This window comes from Amphiprion ocellaris, chromosome 12 (assembly GCF_022539595.1).
Source record: "Amphiprion ocellaris isolate individual 3 ecotype Okinawa chromosome 12, ASM2253959v1, whole genome shotgun sequence".
Taxonomy (NCBI): Eukaryota; Metazoa; Chordata; class Actinopteri; family Pomacentridae; genus Amphiprion; species Amphiprion ocellaris.
Genome location: NC_072777.1, coordinates 33,052,509 through 33,071,897, shown reverse-complemented (window position 1 = coordinate 33,071,897; position 19,389 = coordinate 33,052,509). Strand labels below are relative to the sequence as shown.

Sequence of the window (19,389 nt, the reverse complement as noted above, 5' to 3'; positions counted from 1 at the left end):
TGCTCTATACAAACACATATACACCCAGAAAACACAGCTAGACAAATAATAAAGAAAGAAAATTTCTACTTTGGTTTAGTTCTCTAATTGGATGAATGGTAAGTTTTGTTTACTACCTGATGTGGCTGTTGCTGATGATGTCCACATGGGGGCGCTGTGAGCTTGTTAAGGAATGTCAAAAGCACCTGTTAAACTCTGGTCAAACTGTTATTTTTAATAAATTAACACATTTTAAAGCTGTCACTAGTAATTTAATGTGTTGTTTTCATATTTGGTAATAAGACGAGGTTAATAAGTGGCAAGGTTGCATTTGAAGATTGTTATCAATATATTAAGGGTTATTTTGAATTTGTAAAAAATGTATAAGGGGCAGATGCATAGGATTTTTTTAATGCTTGAAGAGTGACCAAAAAAAAATAAAACTCTATTAGACAGGTTCTAAAAATCATTTTAAAGGTAATTAATCTTAAAAGACTTTTTGAATACAGTGTGTTGAAATAATAATAGAATAGTGTCCTGAGCCATAGTGCAGTGCTTTTTTCCACTCTATTTTCCTGTGTTCTTATTTTCCCGGTGTTTGTGTGCAGGTCGGAGCTGCTCTCTGTTCCTTTAAGAGGCTGAGTCTGCGCCTCGGAGGCTCCAGCGCACTTTTCATCTACCTGCTGCCCACTTCGCTCCCACGTCTTGATTGGCCGTCTTGGACCAAATCCTCTTGAATGATTTCAAACCCGAGTGTTTGGACAAGGAGGAGGAGGGGTCCGCGGATAATTCCGAGCTGGCTGGGTGGAAAGGATCGAGTCCTCCGTCCAGCAGCGGCTCAGTAAAGAGGTTTATCACCGAGGAACGCTGTTGACGGCGAAACGCGTAAAAGAGCGCAGCGCCGGTGGAGACGGTCGGCTTGGAAAGGTACCGCGTTCACTCCAATAGTCGCTTTTTTGAGCTAAATAATTCCAAATAATCCGTGTTGTTGTGCTCGTATTGTTTGAATGGAGTGATGTCCACAGAAGATGGCACACATTGCGATGGGACGCGGCGCGTTTTGCTGACAGGACTCGGCGACCAGGAGCTGATTGGAAATCTCTCCTGATCGATTTCAAATCATGTGTGTTCGCTATTGACGGAATGTGAGTTGTTTCCGAGATCCATACAGGCTTAAAAAAAAATTCTTTCAGGGCACTCAGTTCATGCTCGGGTTGCCATAGCATCACATTAATATTTCCCTCTTCATTATCGGCCTGTTGAGGAGCTGCGTGTAACAATACTTTCACATTGTAGACCATGTATTCGTATTTTAACACGATCCCGCAGCTGAGGTTGGGTTAAAGGAGTTCACATAGTTGATTTTAAGCCGCTTTAAAAACGAACTGAGACCAGGAGCCAAACACAGTCATGGCTAAAAATCCGTCCGAGGGGCCGAAGGATGACCTGAGCCAGCTGACGGACGAGGAGCTCCTGCGCTGCAGCAAAGACGAGCTGCTCAGGAAATTAAGGAGGGTTGACAGCGACAAAATGAACTTGATGATCGAGCATGGCAACATGATGAAAGACATCAACAGGAGGCTGCAGGTGCATCTGCACGAAATCCGGAGTCTGAAGGAGATCAACCAGAAGCTGCAGGATGACAACCATGAGCTCCGGGAGCTCTGCTGCTTCCTGGACGATGACCGGCAGAAGGGCAAGAAGCTGTCCCGGGAGTGGCAACGCTTCGGCCGCTACACTGCCAGCGCCATGTGGAAGGAGGTGGGCACCTATATGATGAAGCTGAAGGAGCTGGAGGCCAACCAGGAGACGGTGCTGAGGGAGAACTCTGAACTGAAGGAGATCATCCTGATGCTGGATGAGGAGAGGAACGGGGCAGGATCCAGGAGCTCCATAGACAGTCAGTCCAGCCTGACCAACCTGAATGGGGGCACCAGCACGGTCAGGGATGTTGGAGACGGGAGTAGCACATCCAGCACAGGTAGCGCCGGGAGCCCGGACCACCACAATCACAACCACATACACAAGCCCTCGGAGAACAGTAAGATGGGTCCCACCATGAGGAGGTCCATGGATGACCTGTCAGCGCCGCACCACCACAGGAGCATCCCCAACGGACTCAATGGTGAGTACAAACACTGTGGAGCCCATGAAGACACCTGATTGTCATAACCTGCATGCAGACACCACATCCAAGAGTCTATGCTGCTGACAAGTTCCAAAATCTACACTTTTAGACGCAGGTCTGTGATTAAACATTGATGAAGCAGCCTCATAACAGTCTGTTAGGGGTGAGCTGGACACAACAAGCAGACACATTGGGGTTAAATATGTTAGCACACATTTCAGTTTGTTACACCAGCAACATGCACATCTCTGCAACAAATGAACACTAAAGGTTTGTTTGTAGAACCTACAGTTCCTGCACCAAAAATGGCAGAAGCCAAATATTAAAATTTACCCCACAGTAACAGACTGTTTGTTTTAAAACTTCCTAGAACAGTCTGTTTGGATGCAAATAATTCAGTGCAGTTCCTTCTGTATACTACATGTCATGCAGTTTGTGGATCTGTCAATGATAAATACATGTCCACACATCAAATCATGACCTGTCATTTACTGAAAGATGGATACATAGATGGATAGATATATAGGTGTTTATTATCCAAATGTCCATTTCTTTCTATCTATTTGTGATTGGATGGACGTATAAGTATCCATGCAGGTCTATTTATCCATCATCTATTGGCCCAATCATCAATGAGCATTCAAACGAATGGACCAGTGGATGTAGGAGCATATTTATGTCTAGATACAACCCTCATAATGATCCTGAGTGTTGACGAGACTGTATGTCAAACGTTGCACATTTATTATGATCTGATCTGCGTGGTAGGAAGCACACATGGACATTGTGTATTAAAAACATGTTTTTGAGCCACAGTACATTGTTTGGGAGACAGAAGTCAAATGGTTGAGGTTTCATTATGTAAAAAAACAAAAAGCAGTTCGTTGTTTTCACTTCAATATTGTTGGGAACTTTGGGTGGTTTGGTTCTAACACTGTGTTACAACTAACCAAGTGAGTTTTCTTTTAACCATAGTGAATGCATTCTACAAGTTGGTTACGTGCTATAAAATTTTGATTATGGGCATCAAGACGGTTATTACGATAATATAAGGCTGGTTACGGATCCCTGCACACACAGCTCATTAACTGAAAAAGGATAAAGAACTTTATTTGCATGTTGCAAAATCACTCTTGGCAATGAATCTCCACAAGAACACACCCAAACTCTACAAATTACCATGTGGCAGTGTGGTAAACCTCGATGGAACCTGTGCAACCACATTAGACAAGTGTTGCATTTAATCCTGCGTGCTCTTCTTGGCTTCATTGCTAATAGATTTTTACATTCAGACTGTGCGCTTTACCAACATATGCTGATCAGAGTTGTTGGGAAGGATTAACACATGGGGGTCTTGGCTTAACCTCACTGTAAAGTCTTGATTGGGCTGATTAGGACACATATGCACCCGCAGCTTCCCTAAGTGGCAGTTTCAGAGCCGTGAAAACCCACCGTTTGATTCAGGTCACTGCACTCCTGCATCTCAAGGAAGGGCGACTTATCTTAATAGCTTTTTAAAGGGAGGGGGGGCTCAAGCAAATAGATTTTTTTGCAGTCGTTCGCTGATTATCATCGCAGTCTTTGGTCGCAGGAAGAGCACTCATGTCCGCTTAGGGAACGATTGAAACGCGTGGCATTGGACCAGAAATCAATGTTATAAGACCTAAATACACAGCTGAAAGCTGCGAGCGGGGATGAAAATGCCTTGATGGAACAGGAGGACACTAAGCCTCGTTTAGCTAGCACATGGGCTCATAACTCACCATGATCTGTTTGGCACTAAACTCCAAAAATCCTCCATCTAGCTGCAACTTTACATTTTCATTCCACCCCGATTTGCAGCAGCAGGGCAGCATGTAGCGGCTTCGCATCACGGCTCACATGTTGCCCATCCAACATTCCTGGAATTGTGTGCCGTGAAAAAAGGTAACAAATACAAAAGGGCGGGAGAGCCGAGGGAGCCCCTAATCCGGAAACACACAACGCTCGCACGTTAACGCACAACAATTCGGGTGGCGTTTGGCTGCAATTATGTAACATCAGTATTGTGTCTGTGCGTCTCTAAGCTGCTGTTTTTTCTCTAGATGTGTGTGTGTGTGACTTTGTGTTGCCCCCAGAGGCTCAGGCGCTGTGTGTTGATGGCTGACAGTGATGTGCAGATACACAACGATACGCTCGCATGGCTTGGTAATGAGATTGATGCTATCTAGTCCAAAACAAAGCTCAGGATCGCAAATCTTCCTGGCATTTATAATTGTCAGCAACTGCATGTGAAAAATAAAAGAACTACTATTGACAAAGATGTGATTTGATAAAAAAGCAACAACAACAACAAAGCAACCCTACACTGATGATAATTTACTATTACACAAGCTGGATTGCGACATCCTGAAGCATCAAACAGGTGTTGTATCATTTTTGTCAGTATATAATTTTCAAAACCGGTAGAAAGTTTAATTGCTTCTGCGTGTCAGACTGCTAAGAAAATAGTCTTTCCTGCTAGCACAGATTTACTCAGATGGCTACTTGAAATCCGAGTGGAGTGACCATGTTGTGAGGTCAGATGAGCCCGTGGTGTGAGGTCTGCAGAGTGGCTTTATTTAATGCCGTCCAAATGTCAGCGACTCCCCTGGGCATTTAGGGGACAAGCTCGAGGATTGCCACTCGAGTGCTAAATGAACAGCATCTGTCTGGTTGCCAGACGGGAGCAAGACAAGGAGGAGAGTGGAATGAGTTGTGTAAAACTGCTTTGATTCATACTTTTTAAACGTTATTTCATCTGGAGGATTCCCATCTAGATTCATGAAGGGGAGCCCCGCAAAAGGGCCCTCAGTGGGTCATGGGGGGAGTGGCTGGATAGCAGCAAGGGGGTTGGCTGGGAGGCCTGGGAGTGGAGTCTGTTGGAGGGCATATTGAGCTCAAAGGAGGCTGGGTTTCAGAGATATCCCGCTGTCTGCTTAATTGAATTTCTGGTGCGTTGACACGGCTGACCACCCCCCACTCCTCTTCTTTTGTGGCTGTGTGTCTGTTTACTTGGATGGTAAAGTGTGAGCAGAGGCTTCTGTTGGGAAGAAGCGAAGGGATAAAGCAGTGGAGGCTGCCTCGAGCGTTATGCGTTCAGTTTCAAAAGCTAGAAATGTGACACCTATTTCCTGACTTCTCCACGTCTGTTTCACTTTCGGCGGTCTGGAACCCAATTCCAGTCAAAGAAATGTGATGCTGTAACAGAGAGCGTTGTGTCAGACTTCTCCTATAGGGCCACACAGACTGAGCCTAGATTCCAACAAAGTGGCCCAGCGAGACAGTGAAATGCTGATCTGACACTGTCCAGATGAACTGATAAAGAACCTTTCTGCAATAATGCTTGTTGACCTTTACCACACTCACACAAATTCCTCTGGCCTTTTAGCTGCCGGTGGTTTTAAGGAACAGTGTTTCTAGCTCAGCAGATAAGACAGGATGAAGTTTCATGCTCTAAAATAGAGGAATTATCAAACCCAAGCTGACATCAACAACTTTTCCGTTTGTAACATTGGTGCTGCAGTGTATTTTAGTTCCCAAAAAGTATTTTCGAGAATATTAGCACAATCGCAGTGTCTAAAATCGCAGTAGCTGCAATCTTTTGAGAAAATATGTCGCAAAACACTGACATAAATGAAGCACTGTGGTGCTACAGAGACTATAAATCATGTTCTCCAAATTTAGGGAAGCTTTTTATCTGTTTCAATGAAAAAGAAATGCAAGATTGTGGCTAAAACTAACCACAGCTCTGTCTATTGGCTCTGTCGTCACTGAATACTTAAATGGATGGACCAATGGAACGTATTCACCTCTACATTCTAGATCCAAACATTAACAAACTTATTTAAGGTCACAAGGTCGGAAGCATGCATGAGAATTAGGTATTAAAAACATGTTTTCAAACCACACAACGTTGTTTGGGAGCCCAAAGTCAAATGGTGGACTTTTCATTCTGTTGAAAAAAAAAAAAAGACACCATGTCACAACTAGCCTTGGCCATGTGGGTTGTTTTCAACTGTAGTGAGTAGATTTTTACTTGTAACATTTCAAAAAATATGGTGGTGCAGCAGATTTTAGTTCTCATTAAAATATTTTTCCAAATATTAGCTCAATCACCATATCCATATCCAATCTTTTGATAAAATGTGTCACAAAACACCAACGTAAATCAAGCATTGTGGTGTTACATAGATTGCATAGACTATAAATCATGTTCTCCGAATTTAAAGAAGCTTTTTATTTGTTTCAGTGGAAAAGAAATACAAAATTGTAAATAAAATCGCAATATCTGCCAAAATAGTCCCCCCAAAGTCCCATTTCTTTGTAAATATTTACCAGTATCTTGTAGTTTCAATACACAAAAGCTACTTTGTGACTCAAACAAAAGTAGTGATAAAGTGTAGATCCTGAGACACATGAACACTAATGCAGGACAATGAAATGTGTAGTGAATGAAACATTGATTTATTAAATAGTTTTAGTCCGGCTGTGCAGGGACTACTGGTTCTGGCACATTTCCGCAGTGATTTAATCCTTTCCTTTCACACAGCCTCATATGCTGTGTTTGTTTTTTAGTCGTGTGTGCCAGAGGCGTGAGAGATTTTGAATCAGGCCCAACTTCTCTGGACGGCTGGAAAGTGTACGCTGAAACGCTGGATGCCTTGATTGCTCAAACATTTACAGTGGCCTTTCCCCTCCCTTCTCCCATACCTGAAGGCTTGGTCATAACTACGGAAATCAATTCATTCCAGTGGAGCTGCTGCAATAAGTGGCTTTACCTACTGGAAGTGAAGTAAAGTTCTGTAAAGTCTTTAGTGTCTAGTTCAAACTGGTGACCACTATTGACCAATAGCAAGCCGTCTTTACCCTGACCTTTGAGAATTGAAAAACTCAAGTACAGGCACAGTTACATTACTAAAACATTACTCAGCTGTTATTCAAAAATAATTTTATGGGCCTAGTCCCAGTACTTAATGAAATGCATTATTGCAAGATTAAAAAAAAATCAAAGTTACTAATTTTGATACAGCTTTTCAGTTGCAAACATCATTTTAATGTGTTGATACTGTTAGTAACTGTATCAAGTTAATATTTTATGTAATTTAAACTGAAGCTTCTGCGTTAGTTGTTTAACTAGATTTTGTTTTAGAAACTGGATTTTACAAACTGCTATTTTGTGCTATTTTATTTAGTTTTATGTATTGATGTGTCCTGTTTTGATGTTTGCACCCTGTTTTTTGCTGACTATATGATAACATGTACAGCACTTCAAGCACCTGGGGTTGTTTCTGAACGTGCTATATGAATACATTTAATTTGCTTTATAACTGACCTCTGTATCAGCTCTGAAAAGATCATTTTGGTCTGTTTGTTTTGGGTTTTATTGGCCAATTTACGATCAGATAGACTTACTGGCTCCAAAAATGCTCATGAAATGTTTGGATATTAAAGTGGTAAGAATACTGAATACAGACTTATGACTTTAAAAGTAAGCACATTTAAGCAATTATGAAGTAAGAGACATCTAAAAATATTCCAAAAATATGACTTAATTACAGATTTGGAAGCAGTTGTAATTCATTTCTTTAACTGTTGCTTCGAAGGACCTCCTTCTCCTTCTCCTTCCCAGATGGAGATAGGTAGTTTGTTAGCTGTGTAGCACCATTTTCATTTATGTAACCTCCACTAGGGCTGAACAATCGACTTCAAATTAAACCCACGATTTAAAAACAATGCAGTTTGCAAATCACAAAGGCTGCAATTTAGAATTTATATTATGCAGCGCCTCTGACTCAGAGTTTAAACTGTTGTGTCATAGTTTTACAAATCCATGCTGTCCTCCCTGTGTGACATTCATGCTTTTGCTGGTGTCTCATGTGGTAATGTTGCATCGCGTTTCCATTACTGAAGCAAGGTTGTGTAAAGACTGTATTGCAAATAAAATTGCCATGGCCTGCAATTAGATACTTCTCCCAAAACCTCGTCTATTAGAGCAACAACGACAAAAGAGAGGTAGTTTGCAGACAAATCTGAGATCTGAGTCACTGGTACAGATATGCCTTTTGAATAAACAGTGTGAACATTGTCCGGTCCACAGCTGAGCTAATGAGCTGGATACCTGACAAGCTAACTTTAAACAAGCTTGTTAACTTGGAGACATTTTTTCCCCCCTATTCAATAAAATGAAAAGCTGTGAGAACAAAACGTCAAGAAGGGAAGCTAAAGGCACAGTGTGGAGACAATAGAGAGAAGCTCCGGCTGCATGTCCCGACAAAGCTGCCAAGAAACGAGTAGTTTAGTGTGAGTTTCCTTCAATACCGTTGTATTATGACCTTGTTACCACCCAGTCTGTCGGCCCGTTCAGCTGCCTCTGGCTCTCAGAAACCAGTCAGGTCGGTTAGTGATTCACAAGGATTAAGACTGAATTGCATCTTCAGCAAGGCGTTGATTTCAGTCTGACTGATATGTTGTTTTGCATCAACTGCTCTCCTGTATCTGCTCTCTTGGGTAAACCTTTTCATGTTGAGCCACTCTACAGAGTCAGACTGTAAACCAAGCCACTTAGGCTCAAATTAGTGCTAATCAACTTGCCGAGAAGTCATAAAATTGTGTGTTTAAACTGGCGTCTTTAGCGCTTGGCCTTTCTGCTTTCTGTTCATGTGTTTGCCTTTTAAATATACGAGGTGCCACAGTGAGCGTGAACTGTTCCCCTTTTCTCATTTACAGGCTTTTTTCTCGCCATGTCTCAGTCTCTCTTTTCATTTTCTGTTTCTTTTACCCTTGGGGAGTGACATGACCTAAAAGCTCACAATGAAACTGCAGAACCAGCCCTCCCAGTCGGCCACCAGTGTGCGTCTGTGTGTGTGTTTCATCATGCTAACCCAAATTAGTCGATGCCTTCATGTCCACAGTCATGTGTGACTGAAGCGTCCTTCGCTCCTGTGAGGATCTATTAGGGTCACTTTTTTAGAGACAAAATCAGGGTCTCTCTTTGTTTGCATCACTGCATAACTTTCACAGATGGTTTAAGAACTTTTTTTGCATAACTCCAGTCAGTCACCACCAGCCAGTCTGGAGTTTTTCTCTGCATGAGCTCTTTCCTCATTTCAAAGGAAACAACACAATGGTGTTTTCTTCTCGGCTGTTGTTTCAAGTCATTGTGTGCCATATCAACGGGGCTAAAAAAAAAAGGGCGTCAGAGCAGGAATAGGATGTTTCTGTCGTGCATATCCTGTTTGTCCACACTCGCTAGATTTGTGTTTCTGTGTTCCAAGATGCTGAGTAGGTTTCTCGTAACCTCTCCTCCTGATTATTTGTACTTTTCTCGCCAATGGTACCGCCTCCACCGTTAGAACAATGAAGGAGAGCAGCTACTTTTGGCAGCTAAAGTGAAACTGCAGCTCTGGGTTGATAATAATTGCTAGAATGAATAAGATCACATTGGTTCATGTTACAACTAGTAGCCCAACTTGTGCATAATTTGTGTTTTGGTTTTGTAGTTTGCATAATTGGACACAATACATTTTCTTCCCTTGACTTCTCCAGGTTTTGTTGATTCTGTAACATCAGCTGCATCCGGTGCAGTTTGGGAGTTTCCCTAGAGTGCGTCGGGAATCTGTGGCTTCCTTGTGTGAGGCCTGGTGTGCTGATAACACATATAATGGAGCAGCAACACACACACAAACACACAGGAAAGGTTAAGAGAAAGAGCCACGGGGGGAACTGTGTACTGTCAATGAAAGCCAGCCTGTCAGGACGTCCCACATTCCTGGATAAACAAAAGAGGAAGTGGGTCTCTCTCCTCTTTGTGACACAGCGGGAATGCTGCTGCCTGGGAAGAGGAGCAGGAATGAAGTGTGTGTCTCTGGGTCACTTTTTGAACTTTTACCTCCCTGTCTTTTCCTACCTGACAGACTCCCTCCCTTCCATCTTCACCCACATCTCGACTCTCTCTCGCGGTTTCCTGTGAACCTGCTGTCTGATCCGCTGTCTTTTCATTCCCATCAACGCAGCACCCAGCTGACAGAATGAGGTTATAGAAGCCAGCGTGAGTCTCGCACACGCAGACTTGCTCGGGAGATCTGATGCGAGGGGCCTTTAAACAGAACAATAAGTTCTTCAACAAGTCGTGCTTTATTTGTGTGGTCACCGCTGACATTTTGGAAACATGCGTCCAGCAAACATTTTCTTACAAGCCACTCGGGTCCATCGTCTTCTTCCTTGCATCTCCCTCTGCGCCTGCACTGATCTAAGTGGATGTCCTTCTTTTCTCGTCGTTGGGCAGCGGGCCGCTGGAGGGGCTGGGCTGCTCGGTTGCCAGGGCAACAGCAATGATCAGTGGGGCGAGTGGACGGCACCCACGCCTAGCCTCGGAGTCAGTGAAGCGGAGGGAAGTGAAGGGGGGGATGGGGGTTGGTTTGGGCATGGTCGGCCTCCGTGGTGGCTGACCCGTGCACAATGATGCCAGTCCCAGTGAGGTCAGCTCTGGTTCTGTGTGAGTGTGTGTGTGTGTGTGTGTGAATGTGTGTGTGCGCTTTTTGTTTTGAAATTACTCATAAGAGACAAACAGGGTGTGGCTGGAGTTTTATACTCTTTACACACCTTATCTATTTATAGACTCTTGGTAAATGTAATTAAAGATGGACTCACACTTTATCAGCTCTTCAAATATTTTCTGTGTAAAATATGTTTAAAGGAATGTAGTAGAGTTAAAAGCGCAATGTTTCTTTTTGAATGGTTGTGAAGCTGAAGTGTGGAATTTGTCCAATGCGCCAGAAGTGAAATGTCTAAAAGTGTACCAACCAAGATGGTAGGTAGGTATACCTGCCAAGATACCAGAAGATATGGAAACTTCACTGCATTTGTCATTTTAAAATACAAATAATCACACCTATGAAATTCTTGAGTCGAGTTGATATTTCCTGTGCAAAATCCCACCACTTTATTAGGCACACTTGTTAAATCTAATGCAATCCAACAGCCCTGCCAGTAATTCTACTGTACAAAGTGTCTACATTTTCAGTTTTTGTTGTCAAAAGATATTTCTGCTTTCTAGGTGTTATTCAAGTCCTAATAGTCGGTGGTGTTTTAATGGACTGCAATACATTTGTAAGTGTTCCTCATATTTTGGAGGACATAATATTAGGAACATTTTCAAATGTAATGCTGACAAGTGCAACACCATCGCTCACTATAAGATAGATACCTTTCTTATGCCAGATATTGTTTTAAAAACATTGCTATAGTATCCTATAAATGACTACGATCTCAATAATAAACATAAAAGCTGAATTACCACCTTTTTACATCAACAAAGCTAAAAATTTAAAAACTTCATAAAAGTAGATTGTAGATTTTTTTTTTTTTAATTGGATCACTTTAGATTTCCCAAGTGTACCTAATAAAATGTCTGGTGCATCCATATTCCTGTATTGGCACGTGAAGGTAACGATACCACAGCCGAACAACTGAATCTATTCAGATTTTTTGATATTTCCAATATGCACTGCACACCTAGTTGACAAACACCACGTATTGTTTTTTTTGCGTGAGAATGTGTGCTTCAACAGGTAAGTTTTTTTGTTTTTTGTTTTTCCCTCAATGAGTTTCATGCACTGAAGTACCAAAGTGACTCACTAGTTGGCAAACTCTTGCGAAACACTAGTGTTTGGTAACCGCGATGAGCTTAGTTGTAGCTGAAACTAACAAGTCAGTGCAAGTTAACACTATTGTCTATATGATCACAGGGCAAATTTTTCTACCCTCAGGGGACAGTTTCACCATCCACCTGTGACTCAAAGTGGCCCTTCTCTTAATTGTGCTTTTAACTTTTAAACTTTATTACAATTTAGAAGGGTGAGTTATATAGAAATCCACCCTCGGTATAGTTGTCATGAACAAGGAAATTAGCAATAGAGCCCTAAACCGTTTTTGTACCAGGCTATAAACATATTTAATTCTTCTGTAAAGTTGGTCATTTTAACAGGGGGGGGTCTATGGGGATTGAGTCACTTTTGGAACCAGCCTCAAGTGGTCAGTCAAGGAACTGCAGCTTTCAGCCTTGAAGAATGCTGCTTGGCTATCACACAAGATTGTCACATCATTTCTTGTAAAAAGTTGCTCGAAGCAAGCTTAACATTTAGCTGGAATTGTGTTTGAGTCTTCTTGGCAATTCAAATTCAGGATACACTCTCCTTTTAGCTCTGTTTTGGTCTCCACCGTGTACTACCAAGCGCTGCCTTGTATTAGCCTGCTAGTTGCTAACTTTGTGTATTTCGTGTTTGCTGCTGGTCAAGTAGCATGCAGTGGATTAATCAGAGGTTGGAAATTAGGTTGATGAATGCGTTGAGACTCAAAAAAAGTAAAGTTGGAGATCATGAAGTAAAAACAATGAACCACAAGGTGCTACGATGCTAAGCAGAGCTACAGGTTTGGTAATAATTCTGTGGGTTTTTCACCAGACGCTGCCTCTGACATATGATAACCAATATTTTCATGTAGTCTAGATAAAGAATGATAATTGGAGCAGCTCAATCTGACCTAGAGTGACAGATTATATTTTTTCGTGTTTTGACAGATGCTTAGATTCGATTCCGATTAAAATGCAGCATACAGGTGAATCCGGATACAACCAAAATGGATTTCTTAGAGCCACTCAGATGACAAATACACTGATTATATACTTTGCTCTTGTCAAAATGTTTAACCTACTGCATTTAAAACTTACACATAGTCCTTTACCAAGAGGTATTTTGACTAATTTGCCCTGTCCAGTGCTTGGTCCCGGTTGGCAGCCTGCCCTTAACTGTCTAAGGCTGATTTTATTGAGAGGTTCTGCACCCCTGGCAAGACCCGTATTGATCTGTGTAACACGTCAGATGGCACCAGATCTAAACAGCTGATTACGATGCAAATTAGAGACACGGGAGGCAGTTCAGAAGACTAACAGGGTGCAGATGGCACGGTGACAAAAATTCTCGTAGGGCCGCACCATAAAGTCACCATCAGCAGTTTGATTCTGTCTATGCAACACACCCGCTGACCTTCGCCGGTAGAACGGTCCCAGGTTGCCAGAAGTCAGCAGCTCACAGACAGAACACCTCTTCATCAGCTCCTTTTCGAGGCCTGGAAGGAACAAGGCGTTCATCTGGATTTTCTGCCTGTCAGCTCTTTGCTTTGGGTTGCTGTGACACTGGAGACACGAGTCAGCAGATGTCTTCACCTCGCTTCAGTTTACACAGTGCTGTCACCTTACTCCAACCTCCACTCTAACAGTTATAGATTGTTTTCCTGTAAGCTTGTGGTCACTTGTAGTCGGTCACACAGGGCTCATTAGTTTCCAAGCTGAGAGAATGAATTCCTCAGTTGGAATTCGTAAAAAAATATATTGCAGTATAGATAGCGCGATATTCTGACTCTTTGTAGCTTAGATGATAACTTCATAACTGTGAGCGCATGTAGAAAAATGTGGAGCTGGCAGCGGGCCATGGAGATGGATGAGATAACGTGGAGTTTTGACGGTCGGCTCAAGCATCTGGAAAGAATTGTACAGTCTGCAACAGTGTTCCTCCATCCTCAGGAATTCTTTTGGGGATGGTTTCAGGTAACCGTGCTTTGCTATTCTGGAGGCTAATTTCCTCTCGCTGAGCTGCACTGTGTAGCTTGGATAAACATGTTCCCGTTTTGCTTCGACATGGGACTTGAGACACACATTTCTCTCCGCTAGTTCTTGACCCTGGAAAGAAGTGAAGCATTTGGATGACAAACGATCAATCTACTGGGATTATGTGCCTGATGGATGCAGAAATGGGGTGCTTTGTTGGTTTTTATTAAACATCTGAGTTGCATTTGGAACAGTGGAAAAAGTTTGAGGGGCTGCAGTGTGTCGCCCTCCTCCTCCTCCTGCTGTCTGGGTTTGTCCTTCATTAAGTCAACTGTGGCCATCTGTCAGTGCAGCCTATTGTCATCCATGGTGTCACAAAGATAGAACAATGGCTCCCTATCAATCTGCCTGAACTTTGAGACTTTACATGGCAGAATTAAGACAGCAATTACTGTGTTTAGGTGAAATACAGTTAACAAAACCAGTACATACTCAGATTCTCTAAAAATTGTTATATGGGTCAATACATAATTGCAGGACTTTTTAGAACATAGTTGACATTTTTGCTGTTTTCAGGCCTGAAATCAACTATAACCAAACACCACGTGGCATTTTTACAGAAAGATTCTTCTAAATATTATATATACAATTGAGTGAAATTGAAATTGAAAGTTAATTATAAAGATATTGTAGTAAACCTGTTGACCTGTTGACATGCCATAAATCCACACTTGACTCACACACTACTTTATATTAAATAACTCAGAAAGCCTTGGAGTCTGGCCAGTCTTTTCTACAGGAGGAAATGACATCATGTTGAGCAGGTCATGTGATCTGGAATTAACACACTTCCTTGAGAGGTGTTTTTGTAATGGGAAACTTAGTTGAAAGTGATTTCTTGGACACAGATACAATTTGTTATTTTCCATAAATAAAATTTGATATATTGCCAAAAAAGGAATATCTGTCATGATTATTTCAACTTAATAACAAGAACACAAAACTATTTCTGAATCAGCTCATTTTATTATTGTTTAGCTAATTAGAAGGTGGTTGTTATTAAATTGGGACGGTTATGTAGTTGAAATTTTAGTGATATCCAGTCATTTTTTATTAATAAGAGATTGTTTCCATAATAAATAATTATGGAATTTGTAAAGACACGATCACAATGAATATAAAAAACATTTTTTATTTTTACTTTTAATAAAAATGTATGCAAGATATATCCTATGGACTTCAAAAGGCCCTCAATTATATATTGACCCATGTAATGTTTCCAAACTCAGGTGGTGGCAAGAAAAGAGATAATTATACCTGCTAAACATGAGCACTGTAGCATTTTTATTGTGATTTTTTTTAAAAATTGAACACACACCCCAAATACAGGCTGGAATTTTAATTTATGGACAATACCTGAAAGTGAACTATAAATGTTAGTCAAAAAAACACAATCAATCCAATTATGTTTTTGCACATAAAACATTTAGACACAAGTTATGATGTCCTTATAAGAAACAATGCAAGTAAAGTCTGAACGGGTCTCTGTTTCTTTGCAAGCTGATGCACCATTTAAAATGTGCTGATGCTGACCTCTCCCTGAAACAGCAGCAGAGGAGCCCAGATCTGAACCAAAGAGGCCACAGCGCTGGAGAGGAGAATCAGGTCGGCTATAATTGGCTGTCATGAGTGTCATCTCCTCTCAGCGTGTTAGCGAGAAGAGTTTGAAATATGCCGCATGAAGACGAATAACTGGCTCCATTTGCCTCATCTGACACCTACCAAACTCCACATAAACACAGAGGCCCAGCAAGCTGCAAAAGAAACGAGAAAGAACCGACTACCGTCGTAGCACTTTTAAACTAAACTCTCTCCATCCATAAGTCTCCATTCTATCACTGCCAAGCAGCCTGTGTGTAATCAGACATTATCTGTACAACTGCTGAACCCAAAGCGAACTCAGATGCAGTTAAAGAGGATCGGAGGGAGACCCAGGAACATCTCCAGATTTTTAGATAATCACGTGGACAGCCCTGATGGTCAACATTAATACCATGAATGTGAAAAACACGCAAACAGATGAGAAGATAAAAAAGCATTTGCACTTGTTTTTCTCTCCATCCGCTGCCGTGCCATCATTGATTTAGTCGGACAAACTCCTTCTCCGTGCATTTTCATATGATTATCAGCTTTCAACCTAAGCGCTTTATGATTGTCATAGAATCGAACGCCCGACACTTGGCCCAGTTCAGATAAATAATAACCTTGATCGGCCTGTATAATCTGAAGCTCAGTTAAGTGAGGGAGGTCTTAATACCTCTCTGATGGAATTTCTGCAGCCATCAGTTGTAGCTGGCTGTTTGTCATGAGCAGCACAGAAGAAGACAGATAAATCATTTTTGAATAAATATTTGATGTGGCGGCAACACTGATGATGCATCCAAAGCAGTTCAAAGCTGGACTCTGACCTTCTCCACTGTGACTCACCTGCTGCTTGGCTCTTGAATTTCCTCGTTACATATTTTATCTGAGTTCATAGGTGCTTGGCTCCAAAAGGAGGCATGAGCGAAATGAGCGTTTGAATATTTCTCAGTAGAATTATTTATGTGACTGACATGGCTGCCCTGCTGTTTGCATCGTCTATCTAGATCAGATCACCAGTCTCTTATAGTCCTCTTTACCTCATCTCTAATCAAGATGTTGGGAGAAACTTTCAGTTCCAAAAAATATTTCAAATCATGGAAACAAGGTTATATGTACAAAAATGATGGCAAACACAAGCAAGGACTTTCTTCAACCCTGAACTATCGTGTTTTTAAAGGGTGGCTAATTTTCTGATCTGATATTCAGCATTTTCTGACAATTGCTATGTTTTTGATTTTTTTTTTTTAACCAATTCCAGGGTCAATATATAATTAAGGGACTTTTGAAATCCATGGGATATATCTTGCATACATTTTTATTAAAAGTTAAAAAAAAATAATAATAATGTTTTTTTATGTTCATTATGATAATGTCTTTACAAATTCCATAATTCTTTATTATGTAAACAATCACTTATTTTAAAAAAATGACTGGATATCACTAAAATGTCAACTAAATAACCGTCAGAATTTAATACCAACCACCTTCTAATTAGCTAAACAATAATAAAATGAGCTTATTCAGAAAATTTTTGTGTGACTCATGTGGATTTATCACGTCACCAGGTTTAGTACAATATCTTTATAAATAACTTTCAATTTCTATTTCACTCAACTATATATATAATATTTTAGAAGAATCTTTCTGTAAAAATGTCATATGGTGTTTGGTTATAGGCAGCCATGTTGATTTCAGGCCTGAAAACAGCAAAAATGTCACTATACCTGTCAACTATGTTACAAAAAGTCCCGCAATTATATATTGACCCTCCCAGTAAGGTAAATAATTTAGAAATTCATTTAATATATGTATTATATAATTCAGCAGTTGCAATTTAGCAAAGATTTGTGTTGGAATTTGTGCTTGCTGACATGATATACGTGGTCTTTACAAATGTGTGCAAAATTTTGTCCACAGCTCTATCAGTTGATCCCTAACTCTTATGTTCTTGCAGTATAAATGCTACTACAGCGCTGACATCTCCTCTGCTGGCTGAGTTAAGTTCGACTGATGTAATGAACTCAATGAACCCATACATGCGTTCCCTCACATACGCTGCTGCACGGACGCTCTGAAATCCCACCCATTTCTTTGATGAATCCACTTTGACCTGTAGGCATCCATCGCTATTTATGCCACGACAACCTGGAAAAAAAATGGAGTCACAAAAAGCAGCCACGAGGAATTTGGGGAGATGTTTGACTGTTGTGTTATCTCTTCCATATCCTCGCTTTTCTTGCTAAATCTCCTCTCAGTCAACAAAAGATGTAAGGGGATTAAACCATTGATGTAGCTCTGCCGTGGCTCTCCCAAACGTGGCAGAAGGGTTTGGAGGGGATGGCTTCTCTGTTAAAAGGATTTGAAGAGTGGGAATCCAGCGCTGTATCTCTGTACACCACTCTTTTAAATACATGGCACGTAGCCCTGCGTATGATAGGCGCTCTATAAACCCCGGCGCTCTCTTAAACCCTTTAGAAGACATAACGGTGTTAAATGGCATATGCGCTTGATGAAAGTGTCCTTACTGGGGTGCAACCGAGTGTCCTGACGGGAAGTAGAGGGATGGAAAAAGGAGGAAAGTGTCTCTGACAGGGCTGCTGAGGGGAACCTCTGTAAGGAGGATGCAAGGTTGAAGATCCAGGAGCAACAGAGGACACTGCAGAGCAAGCAGCGTTCCCCTTTCTCGCTTGTTGCTAGGATACTGTGCCCTTTTATTCAGTATTATGGGGTGTGCTTTGCCGTTCTTTCTCCTCAGAGAGGCTCCTCCTTTAGCTCTGCGATCTTTTCTATACATCTCTCACTCTGCTTTTTTTGTTTGTTTTTTTTAAATAAAATCCTCCCGTCAACTTTTATTATTTTTCGTAGGGAAACTTCCAAACAAGTCGGGTCTTGCTGCGGAGGAATGCCTCCACATAGATGCTTTTTCTTGCAGCTGGTGACTTTAAATCTCGTACAGGAATGTGTGCTCTGTACCTGTAGGGCCTCCTTGTAGTCTGCACATGTACAACAAACAATAGCAGGAGGCACTAAATGGGAAAAGCATGAAGGGAGAGGGTTTGTGCCATGTGCTAGTGGTTCAGGAAATCTCCCATAGCCAGGCTGCATAGGCTGGAGTGTTTATGCAACAGGAAAAGGTACAATGTAAGCAGTTTCCTGTGCAGAAAGTTAATAATTGACCGGTTGGAAAATACTGGAGGAGATAACGGTGTCATAAAAAGGCAGTGCAGGAGAATGAAAGCAGCGTCATGCAGCCGTTTCCTGTTGATGTTTTTGCCACAGTCATGGCGGTGCGGCTCACCAGACTGGCAGAAAGGCTGACAGAGGAGGGTTTTTTGGAGAGCTCACATCAGCTGACGAGGAAAAAAGGGAAATCTGAGAAGTTATAAAAGCAGAGAAATATGTAGAAGAGGGAGAGATGAGGTTTGGAGGCTTGATGCAGCGCTGGATGGAGAAAAAAAACATGAAAGGTGGTGGATAAAGGAGAGATTTATGAGAGAAGGATAAGGCAGAGGAAGAGCGAGTGAGAGGGAAGAGAAAATATGATGAGGAAGATGTCACAGCTGGACATCAGCCATCCCTGAACCCTCAGCTGCTGCTGCTGCTGCTGCTACTGAGAGGTTAGTGTGGGAAAAAACACAGGAAAAGGCCAGAAATATCACTACACCTGCAGAGCACTGAACAAGGACCTGGCACCAGCTTTTCACACTTTTCTTTTCAGGGAAGTAAATATTTAACCAAACTTTAAAAAAAAAAAAACAACAACAAAAGAAATCCCTTTTATCTCTGCTCACACAGCTCCTACCACTGTGCTTTACATGCTGACTGTTTTATTAACTATGAGTTCAAGGTGCAGTATCTCTTGCAACACATTTGACTGCACAAATCATTGATACAAGAATTTTCACAAACAAGTGGTTCGTGATATTTTATCTATCAAATTTTATAAAATTCAAAGCATAAAGGATTCAATATTATTATATTACAAATTTTAAAAATGTGCACTAAATATTTGGTT

At 41.4% G+C, this 19,389-nt stretch overlaps 1 protein-coding gene across 5 annotated transcripts in view; it reads left to right on the top strand.

The window, feature by feature from the left end:
- Window positions 1–856: 856 nt before the first annotated feature.
- The window catches only part of ccdc85cb (coiled-coil domain containing 85C, b), a 62,524-nt gene continuing 43,991 nt past the window's right edge, over window positions 857–19,389 (top strand). For all 5 annotated transcript variants that reach the window (XM_055015762.1, XM_055015761.1, XM_055015760.1 and 2 more), the window contains exon 1: window positions 857–2,104. In XM_055015762.1, coding sequence (XP_054871737.1) covers window positions 1,390–2,104 — 715 coding nt within the window. In that variant the 5' untranslated portion in view covers window positions 857–1,389. The remainder of the gene's footprint in view (window positions 2,105–19,389) is intronic.